Consider the following 12,657-nt stretch of genomic DNA (forward strand, 5'->3'; position numbering starts at 1 on the left):
AAATTATTTCACAAAATGGATTAAAGTTGAGGGCCTTAACACACAACCAAAAGAACTTATCAAAATTTAATTCAAAAGTCAATAATATGCGAAATTAAGATATTTAGAGTAATCTCAATGGCTTAAGAAGAGTAGTTTGACCACACAATATTTAAGTTAAATTGGAAAAACATAATTTGACCAACTACTTGTCAATATGTAGTTTACCAACTGTCGATCAATATCCAATTCAAACCCAATCCCATCTTAATTCAATTTTGGATCCAATTGGACTTCAATTGGAGAACTAAGGCCTAATTGAGCTAGAACTAGGTCAAGCAAGTTAGTGTTCCATGTTTTGTAAAATTTCAAGTTGAATGTGACTTCTAACTTCTTGTTTGTGGTTGGGGTATGTGTAAGTTAAGATTGACTAAGCGTCGAAGGTTTTGTTTTATTTTGGTTTTATCTTTGTTGTTTTGTTTCAGAGATGGGAGGAAAAAATAGATTGAGTACAAGGCTTGAGGAGAAAAGTTTGCCCCGACCAATTTAAAGTTTATTTGAGAAAAAAACTTAGAAAATCCTTATCTTGTGAAAAAATTTAAAAATTTATTCAAGCCTTCATTTTTTTTAATTTTAAATTTAGTGGTTTTAAAAATAAGTATGAAATGAGCAAAAGAAAAGATGAAAAACTCTTGTATGTTTTGAAAAGTTTTCTTCTCAAACAAAATTCAACGTCAATAACTATCCTTGACTTTGTAGGAATAATATATGAACAAAAATCATATTTCCACTAACTAGCCCCTAGGAGAAACTATCATTGACCCTTTACAATGGATTTAATCTAGCAATCATAGGGTTCAATGTCACGAAATTTATATACTTGGAATCATGATTTTGAGACTTGGATCAAATTTAAGGATTTCATCAGAATTGATCATAAGATTGTTTTGGTTACTACTTACAAATAAGAACTAAAATGAATAGCGCCATATGTTTGAAATTGGTTTGAACCAGATTATAAAAACTCTAAAGATAATGTAGAGAGGGTGTTGGAAGGAGGATTTCATCGCAAGACCTAAGTTGCTCAACCAACTTTACTTTGATGTCCTATGTTTTTATATGGATAATAATATTAGTAATATGTGATGCCAATTAACGCAACTTAAATAAACAAGTAATGAAATTAAACTTTTCTCTCCATGTTTAATATCTATGTGACTTTTAATAATAATTTAAGTATATTTCAGAAAATTTAAAAAAAAGTATAAATTTTATCTAAATTATGGCTAGTAATTATTTTTTATTATAATTAGTTGATAGGTGATTATGATAACATATATAATATTATTTTTGATAAGTACTATAATAATATTTGATTAGGACCATGTATTTGTAAAGTGATCCCTGTAAGTATAGCATTAGCATCACAATGATTAGGACCACATATTCTATAATCTTATCCCCATAGTATTAACATTATTATTATAAAATGTGATTAGAAATCTTGGACCACATGTGTAATAATATTTCAAGTATAATATTATTAATAATTTATATGATGTTACGGTAATATGACAGATCGGCTAATTCAAAATCATCAATCTAATTAACTTATTCATTGATTGGGTAGTGCCCAATATATGGGCTGCTAAAGAAAAAGAAAAAAAAAAAAAAATCCTAACCTAGTAAAATTTGTAATGCCCATCTAGGTGGGTGCAAACAAATTATACTTTGGGATTTTGGATAAGTGAGGATGACAGTCGGTAAATGGGTCATGATATTTTGTAAAGCCTCTGTTTGATATCTACCATTCTTTTTCTTGTCTTATGGAAAAGAATAATTTTTAATTAAGCTAGTCCCTTTTTTCATACTTAAAAAAATATTGTTTAATATGAGGTTAGATTTTATCAGGTCCTGCATAATATCTATTGATTCTGCTCTTTGAAAGAATCATTTTTAAATTGATACAATCTCTTTCTTAATTGTACTTTATGGAAAGGGATTAATAAAACAGAGGACCTTCGATCTTTCTTCCATTTGCACGGATAAGTATTGTATTAACACTAAAACAGATTAGCGTTACTGGCGCATACGGTGTCCACGTGGCAGCAACTCCGCCTCAAGTGCCACGAACTTGAAAAGCCAAGATCCTTCATGTGACTCTGGTGGCAAGGCCATGGCATGTTGGCTGGCAGCTGGTAAACTGCGCACACCCACCTTCTTTCTCTCCTCTCTCTCACACACACATACACACACACACACGGCCATGACTATGTAGTTGGTTCATAAACAAGGGTCTTGTGTTAATAATGCAGAGGGCAGCGGGGATTGGTTGATTTCAGGGGAAAGAAGACGGCAGGAAGCGGATTAAGGTAATAGGAGCAATGTGGGAATCCCATTTTCATGTTTTTCTGTGATGGGTTTTTGCCAGTTTTCATGCCTCTGTCATGGTTTCTTTGCTTCGACTCTTGGTTTTGGTCTATGACTTGCATTGGTTCGAATTCTCTCTCTCACTCTCTCTCTCTCTTTCTCTCTCTCTGTGTTGAAGTTTTTCCCTAATTTTTCAGTTCAGTTTCTGTAGTATTTTCTTTGTTTCTCTTATTCGCCTTTGTGATGCAGTTCATCTACTTTGGAAAATGAAAGAGAAAAAAAAAATGTGTGAGCGCGTGTATTGAGGATATGCAAGTGATTAGAGAGTAATTCTCTCTTGTTTTGTTTGGTTTATTTGAAGTTTTGAAGAGTTTTAGATGCGGGTTTTTTAGATTTTTAGATGATTTGTACTTTAGTGTTTGTCAATGCATAGCTGGAATTATCCTAGCAGGAACAAATTTGTCAGACGATCACAAATGTTTAATGACAAGAAATGCATAATCATTGTGAATTCTTTAGATAATCCTATAGGTCACGATTCCAGTGGATCATATAGTTGGAAAATAAAAATAATGTGGCTGATGCTCCAACCGAAAGAAGAAAAGAAAGAAGGTTGATTCAAATTGGCAACTAGACAATGGGGAGGACATAGTGCTCTCTTCCTCCTACTCTCCCCCCCTTTGTTTGCTTCTCAGCAGGCATATGGGCACTCCTCAATTTTGAATTGCATGCTGCTTTCTTTTGTTAGACATACCAAATTTGCACTGCATTCATAACCAGGTTTGATATACCTCTCTATCATCCGATTCATCTCAATTTGGGTGAGTTATCTTAAATGCAAATTACGTAATTAAGACAACTCAATTTGGGTGAGTTACCTAAAATGCAAATATGCAATTAAAATTTAATTGAAGTAGAAAATAGTCATATCTCAAAAACTCCTGCCACCGCTCATTCCTTCCTCCCATGGTCCTCTCAGCGCCGTTGTCCCGCTGCGAGCTTGCGCCTGTGACTCTTTCAGCCTTCAGCTTCATGGTTTCACGTTGTCACAGCCTCGCGGCCCTCGCTGCCTCAACTAAACAGTCCCTGTTCTTTCTCCTTGCGAAAAATTAGCCTTGAAGGCGACGTACCGAAGTGCCGACTGCCGAACCAGGGTTCCCGCCTGCCATTCGCTGGAGTCGTCGGAGTCCGCCCAAGCCACCTCCGCTTAGTCAGTCGCTAGAGGGAGAGGAGTCGCCGGAATCCACCACTGTCGGTTGCAAGGTATGTATTCGTCCTCCTCCCCCTGAGACTGAGCTTCGGTTTTTGTTTGCCGATTTTCTTTTCCAATTTTCAGCGTCATCAGCCCTTCCCTTTCGGCACCAAAGACATATCGCAAGCAATGCTATGGAAAGACACTTTGGCAGCATTTGTGAGCATCTAGGCGCCTACGGACCTAGGGTTTCGATGGCAGCGCCCGCCGGTCCTCTGGTGGATCCTCCACCAGTGGTGCCTCTTTCTAAAGGTGGTTCAGGACCTTTATCGTATGCCCATGTAGTATCACGTTCTCATGTTGTTAACCCGTCGTCTTCCTCTTTCAAACTAGCCATGAGATATCCCGTTGATGTAGATGGAGATATTGGATTCATTTTCTTTGAGGCTGAGATGAACAAAGGGCGGAAGATTTCTGGTTTGTGTTAGTTTTGAAATTTTTGCACTCTAGGCCATCCATTGATGTTATCCATTTGAATATCATAAAGTCTTGGGGCTTTTCATAGATCCCTTCTGTTAGTTTCATGGATGATTTTCATGTATTGGTTCAGATGAATAATGAATGAGATTTTCTTCATGGATGGTCACGTGAAGGAAGAATTTTGGCTGGATTCCTGTTTCGTCTTTTTCATTGGACAAAGGATTTCAATTGGAAGCAGGAACCATCCTTGGCCCCTCAATGGTTATTCCTCCATGGTCGTCCGATGCACATGTACAGGCTTGATTGTTTACAGATTCTAGCCACGAGGTTTGGTCGATATTTGGGAACTGACAATACAACAACAACAACAACAAAACCAAGCCTTAGTCCCACTAAGTGGGGTCGGCTATATGAATCCTTTTCCTCCAATTTATGCGATCATGGACCATTTCTTTTGATAGATTCAAAGATATTAAATCCTTACTCACTATCTCCTCCCAAGTTATTTTATGTCTACCCCTACCCCTTCTACTGCCCCCCATAGTAACTAAGTCACTCTTCCTCATAGGTGCACTATAAGGCCTACGTTGCAAGTGTCCATACCATCTGAGTCGTCCTTCCCTTATCTTATCTTCTATAGGAGCTACACCTAACTTACCACGAATATGTTCATTCCTTAATTTATCTTTCAATGTTATACCACTCATCCATCTAAGCATCCTCATCTCGGCAACTTTTACTTTTTGGATATTATGCTTCTTCGTCGTCCAACATTCTGATCCATATAGCATAGCTGGTCTTATAGCTGTCCTATAAAACTTCCCTTTCAATTTTAAGGGTATTCTATGATCACATAGAACACTTGAAGAACTTCTCCATTTTACCCAACCTGCTTTAACTGTATGCATTACATCATCTTCAATTTCTCCTTCAGTTTGCATAATAGATCCAAGGTATCGAAATCTACAAGTACTATTTATTTCTTCATCATCAAGTTTAACTTTGTCTCTAATATTCGTCCTATCATTACTAAAATTACATTTCATATATTCTGTTTTATTTCTACTTATCTTAAAGCCTTTAGATTCCAAAGCTTCTCTCCATAAGTCTAACTCAGCCTCTACTCCATCCCTAGTTTCGTCAATTAATACAATATGATCTGTAAACAACATACACCATGGAACCTCCTTTTGAATACTCTTTGTCAATTGGTCCATCACTAAAGCAAAAAGATAAGGACTCAAAGCAGATCCTTGATGTACACCTATGGTAATTGGAAATTCTCTAGTTTCTCCATCTATAGTCTTTACACTAGTCATTACTCCATCGTACATATCCTTAATGACATCGGTATACCTACAACATACACCTTTTTTTTCTAAAACCCACCATAGAACTTCCCTAGGTATCCTATCATATGCTTTCTCAAGGTCAATAAATATCATATGCAAGTCCCTCTTCTTTTCCCTAAACTTTTCCATTAATCTTCTTAAAAGATAAATAGCTTCTGTGGTAGATCTCCCAGGCATAAAACCAAATTGATTTTCTGAGATCTTCGTTTCCAACCTTATTCTTTGTTCAACTACTCTTTCCTATAGTTTCATCGTATGACTCATAAGTTTAATTCCACGATAGTTATTACAATTTTGAATATCTCCTTTATTTTTGTATATAGGTATTAAAGTGCTTTTCCTCCATTCATCTGGCATTTTCTTAGTTTTTACAATTGTATTAAATAAATTAGTTAACCATATAATTCCGTCATCACCCAAGCATTTCCAAACTTCAATTGGGATGTTATCTGGTCCCATAGCTTTCCCATTTTTCATCTTTTTTAGTGCAAACTTAATTTCGTTAACTCTAATTTTTCGAATAAATCTTATATTTTTAGTCTTTTCCTCATTTGACAATTCTAAATTTAAGCCTTTTATTTGGTTTTCGTTAAACAACTTACTGAAGTAATTTCGCCATCTTTCTTTAATATTTTCGTCCTTAACCAAGACAATATCATCCTCACTTTTTATACATTTTACATTTCCTAAGTCCTTGTTCTTCCTTTCTCTAGCTTTAGCAAGTTTAAATATATCTCTTTCCCCTTCTTTTGTACCTAATCTATCATACAAACTATTAAATGATCTATATTTAGCTTCACTAACGGCCCTTTTTGCATCTTTTCTTGCCTTCTTATATTTTTCAAAGTTATCGCTCTACATTTTTGCCACGTTTTATACCAAATTCTTTTTGTCTTTATGATTTTTTGTACATCTTTATTCCACCACCAACTTTCTTTGCTATTTGAGAATATTCCCCTTGATTCGCCTAAAATCTCTTTTGCTATCTTTTTAATAGAGCTAGCTAATCTATTCCAAAGAATATTTGAATCTATCCCATCCTCTAAGGTCCAATCCCCATTTTTGATCATTTTATCTTTAAATTTTATTATATTTTCTCCTTTTAGGTTCCACCATCTAGTTCTCCTACACTTGTTTATTTTATCCTTTTTCTTCCATTCTTTAATGCATATATCTAACACTAAGACTCTATGTTGTGTGGTTAGACTTTCACCTGGAATAACTTTACAATCCTTGCATGATACACGATCTACCCTCCTAGTTAAAAAAAAATCTATTTGACTTCTATTTTGTCTACTTTTAAAGGTTATTAAGTGTTCTTCTCTTTTCTTAAAGCAAGTATTCATTATACTAAAATCATATGACATAGCAAAGTCTAAGATCATCTCCCCATACTCATTTTTGTCTCCATATCCATATCCTCTATGTATCCTTTCATAATTTTTATTATATCTTCCAACGTGTCCATTCAAATCTCCTCCTATAAATATTTTCTCAGTCCCTGGTATGCCTCGTATAATACTATCCATATCTTCCCAAAATTGTCTTTTAAGATTTTCTGCTAAGCCAACTTGAGGAGCATTTGGGAATTGACAATGCTACACTTAATTGAACTAGGGCTATGGGTGCGAGAATATGCGTGGAGGTGGATTTATTGGTAGATCAGCTGGATGCTTTCTCGATTGTTGTTTTTGCAAATCAAAAAATTTGGCAGGAAGTGAGGTACGAAAAGTAAGGATTTTATTGTGAGAAATGTCATAGACAAGGGCATTCCAAGTGGTATGCCAAGTGGGTGAAAGGAAATAGAAATTTGGGGATAAACGTAGGATACGGAAAATGCTAGACAAAAAAATCAACAAGAAGTTTGGCGTGAGAAGCATTTGGATAAAGGAAATGAAGTTCAGAGAGAATTGATTGATCCATGCATTGTTGAAGAACCTTTAGAGGTGGATCATGTTCAAGAGGGTGCAACGGCATCACAAATTTTGCCAGTGGTTGAGACAGTTCCGCAAAGTGAGATGGAAGAGGGGGAGTTTGTACCTGAAGAACTGAGGCCTGAAGTGGAGATTTTGCAGATGTACACAAAATAGTATGAGATTGAGCAGAGGGAGGAGATTGCTAAACCAGTCTTGGGTACTCCCGACGCTGATATTTTGATAGTGGAAGATATTATAGTTGTGTGTGATCAGTTGATGACATCTTGTAATGTGGTTTGAGAAATCTTGGAATAAGAGTGTACAATCATGCCCAGGTATGTCCTACATAATTGTGAATCGGATAGGGAGGTGGAGATAAATACTTTGAAGAAACTCCCATTAGAAAAAGGCTATTGTTCGGATGATGATTTACACGTTCCGCTTTTTAAGTTGAAGGATATTAATGGGCAAAGTGAGAAGAAATCTCAATGGGTTATTACTCATTCAAAGAAACTTGATTTATGATTAATACAATTATAGTGTGGAACGTGCGGGATTTAGGCACGTCTAAATGCCATTTACAAAAGTTAATGAGGAAATTTTTGCCTTCTATTTTGGTTCTTTCAGAGCCATTTTCTGATGAAAGGTTGATGTTGCAATGGGCTGGCTTTCTAAATTTTCCGAATTTTTGTGCGAATGCATCAGTGGGGGGTAAACTTTGGATGTTTTGGGAAGAGGAAGTGCACTTTGGGTTACAACATATGTTTGATCCAGTTATTTCGGATATTTATAGTTCTGTGGACCAGAATTTCTTGGCTTAATTTGTTTATGCTAAATGTCGTCAAATAGATCGCTGGGAACTTTGGAATGATTTGGAGGTTGTAAAGAGGGATGATTTCCCTTGGTTAGTGGTGGGAGATTTTAATATCATCCGTTCAGATTCATAATGTATTGGTGGTCATACGAGACCGTTATCGGCTATGGAGGAATTTAATACTTGCTTGGACAACTGTGGTCTTATGGATTGGGTTTTTCTGGCAGCAACATGTCTTGGTGTAATGGTCACAGTGGACATTCTCGGAGTTGGCCAAAATTGGATAGGGTCCTCTATAATTCGAATCTCTCCAATCTTTGCCAAATATTTATTCTGAGTATGGAAATAGGAGGACTTCAGATCATAAACCATTGATTATTTGGTTTCATAGAGATTTGCATAGGTATGGTCCTTCTCCCTTCAGGTATCAGAATATGTGGAGCACTCATCAGTCTTTTAAGTTTTGTGTGGAGGAAGCCTGGAGGGAGGAATTCCTTGGCACGGGTTTAGTAAGACTTGGTGCTAAATTGAAGCATACGAAAGTTGCAATCCGGAACTGGAAAAAGCAGGTATTTGGACATGTGCATCAGAACATTAAAAAATTGGAGGAAAGTATAGAGGTTCTAGAGGCTCAGCTTCAGGAAGGGTATTTTCCAGAAATTGAGGAAGATTTCTTCCTTTCTAAACTCAAGTTGGAAGCATAGGAAAAAAGGGAGGAGATTCATATTTCTCAGCAAACCAAAAAGAAGTGGTTGGAGGCAGGGGATAATAATACAAAGTTCTTTCATGCTTTTGTGAACCAAAAGAGGAAGAAGGCTATGATTCATTCATTGAAGCTTTCGAATGGAGAAGTGTTGGATTCTGTGGAGGCTGTTCATGAGGGTGCCGTAAGGTATTTTCAAACTTTCTTAACAGGTGTAGGACCCAATTGAACAACTTACCTTGATGATATTCTATTTCCTATGGTTTCTGAAAAGGAGAATATTGCTCTTTGTCGTGCACCGTCCGAGGTGGAGGTAAGGGATGCTTTTCTTTCTATCCCTAGAAATAGTAGCCCAGGTCCGGATGGTTTTGGTTCGGCCTTTTTCCATGATTGTTGGGATATTGTAAAAGAAGAGGTGATCGATGTAGCTAGAGATTTTTTTGTTGGGTCTCCTCTTACTAGATTTTATTCTGCATCTTACATTGTTCTAATCCCAAAAGTTAAGAATTCTCAGAGATTTGACAAATTCAGGCCTATTAGTCTTTGCAGTGTTATCTACAAAATTTTTTCAAAAATTATTGTTGCAAGGATGACAGGTTTATTGTCTTCTTTGATTTCTATGGAACAGAGAGCTTTCATTCCCAGTAGAAGTATATTTGAAAATATTACATTGGTACAAGAAATGGTTCATTCACTACATAAGAAGTCTAATGGTGGAAAAATAATGATCAAGGTTGACATGGTTTAGTGGTGGAATGTGTTTCTTCTCCTTGGTTTTCCATTATGATGAATGACACTTATAAATGTTTCTTTAAACCTTCTCGAGGGCTTCGCCAAGGAGACCCTCTATCTCCTTATTTGTTTATTATTTTACAGGAAGTTCTTTCTCGGCTTCTAAAGAAAAATTTTATGGAGAATAAGATAGGGGCTTGCTATCATCCTCGTGGGGCGCCTTTGGTATCTCACCTACTCTATGTGGATTACATTCTTGTTTTTGCCAATGGTAAGAGAAGTTCCATTCGAATGCTTATCAACACTCTTAAGAAATATGAGGATTGGTCTGGTCAAATGATAAATAAAGACAAGTCAAGTATTTTTTTGTCAAAGAGAATTGCTTATGCTCAGAATTGATCCTTGTTAAGGATGACTGACTCTGCGGAAGGAGGGTTCCCTGCTACATACTTGGGTGTTCCTTTGGTATTGGGTCGTCTTACGGCCCATATTTTAGAGCCTCTAGTTGCTAAATTGAGGAAAAAGATAGCGGGTTGAAAATTTAAGCTTTTATCTTAAGGGGGCTACTTAACTTTAATTAAGCATGTATTATCATCAAAGACGGTTCATCAATTGGCAGCAATTGACATTCCTAATATTGTTTTCACAAAGATAAATTCTCTGTTATCGAATTTTTTTTGGAGTGGAGTAAATGATAAAAGGAAAAGGAAATTGTGTTCTTGACCTAATATATGTAAGCTTGTTTGTGAGGGTGGTTTGGGTATTAGGGATTTTGAGGAAGTAAAAAAATCATTGCATATGAAGTTTGTGTGGAGATTGTTAACTATGGATAATCTGTGGACTCAATTCTTTAAAGCCAAGTATTTGAATAATAGACGCCACTTGAGAGAAATGAAGCCAGATAAAGGAATCAGATTTTGGAGATCGATTGCACGTGTGATACCTGAAGTATTAGAGCATGTTTGTGTTCATATTAAAGAAGGGTCGGCCTCTTTCTGGTTTGATCGATGGTTAGCCTCTGGTCCCCTTTGTGCTAAGGTTCAGGAAATCAGAAACCATAAGCTATGAACACGAGATTGTTGGGATAGAGATCGGTGGACTGTTGATTTATTAGTGGGTTTGTTGGGTGAAGAATAGGCTAAAGAAGTAATGAACTCTGCTATTTCTTGCAAGGAGGGTCCAGATATAATAATTTGGGAACCTTCAACAGATGGGAAATTTACCACAGCAAGTGCTTGGGAAATTATAAGGGAGCGTAAAGAGTAATTCTTAGTTTCAAAATGGATCTAACATCTTATGTTACCAAAACAGGTGCCAATTTGTATGTGGAAGTCTTGGTTTACTTGTCATCCAGCTGATACTCGTATTCAAGAAGTAGGTGTTCAGATAACCTCTCGGTGTGATTATTTTTCAAATGCCAAGATTAAATCTCTAGACCATGTGTTTTGCACAGGATCTTTTGCTTAGGAGGTATGGAAACAAGCAGCAGTGGCGTTGGGTGTTAGTTTTATGGCAACGAATACATGGAATGCTAGAGTTAATTTCTGGTTTAGTTGTGCAAAACGGGCCTCATAGTTAGGCATTTTTGGTAGGTCTCATACATAATCTCATCATTTGGAGACTTTGGACTCATCGATGTAGAGCCAAGATGGAATCAATTCATGATTCGGTGAGAACTGTGTGGCTTGATATTAAATATTAGATAAGATCCATTTCGGACAAGTCAACTAAATGTGCACCTGCTTCTTGCACGAATATTGCAATCCTTCGTGCTTTGAATATTCAAGTGAAAAATGTGAGGGTTCGTCTTCCTCGTGTAGTCAGATGATGTAAACCTCGGATAGGTTGGGTTAAGTTGAATGTGGATGGAAACTGTAAAGGTAACCCAGGTAATTGTGGTGGTGGAGATGTGATAAGAGATGAAAGAGGATTATTTAAAGCAGCTTTTTTCCTCATTACTGGGTTATGGAACCAATAATATGGCCGAATTGAAAGCAATTATTATAGGGATTAATCTATGCAAAGATCTCGGATTTGATCAAGTGGAGATTGCCTGTGACTCTGCTTTGTTGGTTTAGTGGATTAATTCTGGGAAGTGTTCGGCTTGGAACTAATGGGAATTGTGGGAAGAGTTTGTGTTAGCATTGAGAGACATACATTACAGAGTGGAACATGTTTACAGAGAGGCGAACCAAAGTGCAGATTTCTTTGCTAAGCAAGGTGAATCTGGTATATTTAGATCATAGAGTTGTCAGGATGATCTTCCATAGCAAGTCAAGGGAATGATTCATTTGGATTTGTTGGGATTTCCTTCCTTGCGTTCGTGATGCTTTGTGCTGGTGTTTGTGAAAGTTGTAGTGGATGGTTTATTTCTCGAGATCTTCCGAAGTTTTGTTTGTTTTCCACTTATAGTTGTTTAGTTCTTAGTTTTTTTGTTTGGTTGTTGTTCATTGGTTTATTGGTTTTGAATAAGTTGGTTAAGTCAGTTTTAGATTCTTGGGGTTTGATTTTGTTATCCAAAAGTCTCAAAGTTGGAACCACGATTTTCCTCTGCCATAAGTGAGGGGTTTTCTAATAAAGAAAGGAGGTGCCGCCTTTTTTTACCCCCCCAAAAAAAAAAAAAAAAAACTTAACTGATAGTTGCTTCAAATTTTTCTGTTCTTCACTTAAGATTTTAAAACTATCTTTACCTGCATAGACACTAGCATTTCCCCTTTACTGTGTGACTACCTCATGTGAATTAACTGTTAGCACTGGAGGAGTTCATGGGTAATCTTGATACACATGGGCGAGCACCAAATTGACCAAAAAGCTTAATTCTATTGGGTCTTGGGCCCAACCACATATATAAGCACCTATCATCCACTCAATTTTTTCAATGTGGGACAAACTCACAAGTGGAATTCTCAACAATCTCTCCTTCACTTGTGAGTTCCAACAGCTCCCACTTGAACTGAAGTACTGGATGACAGACATATTGTGTGATTACCTGTTTGGGAAATAGATGCAATAGGAAGAGCAGCTTCTTGTGACGCTTGATACTGTTGGAACTTGGTATACTTTTCCTTTGACATAGATACAGTACGTTGCCCCCCACTTGACCCCAAAGGTGAGGAGTC

General features: G+C 36.7%; 1 protein-coding gene across 11 annotated transcripts in view; it reads left to right on the forward strand.

Annotated features, from left to right (window-relative positions):
- Window positions 1-2,054: 2,054 nt before the first annotated feature.
- LOC131150429 (uncharacterized) overlaps window positions 2,055-12,657 on the forward strand; it is a 32,439-nt gene continuing 21,836 nt past the window's right edge. For 3 of the 11 annotated variants that reach the window (XM_058101137.1, XM_058101138.1, XM_058101141.1), the window contains exons 1-2: window positions 2,056-2,177; window positions 2,295-2,351. Coding sequence is in view for 3 of the 11 variants with exons in the window: in XM_058101134.1 (XP_057957117.1) it covers window positions 2,383-2,473 (91 nt within the window). In the remaining 8 variants the exon portion in view is untranslated. Of the gene's footprint in view, window positions 2,474-12,657 lie in introns of all 11 variants that reach the window. The other 8 variants (XM_058101134.1, XM_058101136.1, XM_058101143.1 and 5 more) reach the window with 6 other exon arrangements.

This window comes from Malania oleifera, chromosome 3 (genome assembly GCF_029873635.1).
Source record: "Malania oleifera isolate guangnan ecotype guangnan chromosome 3, ASM2987363v1, whole genome shotgun sequence".
NCBI classification, from domain to species: domain Eukaryota; kingdom Viridiplantae; phylum Streptophyta; class Magnoliopsida; order Santalales; family Ximeniaceae; genus Malania; species Malania oleifera.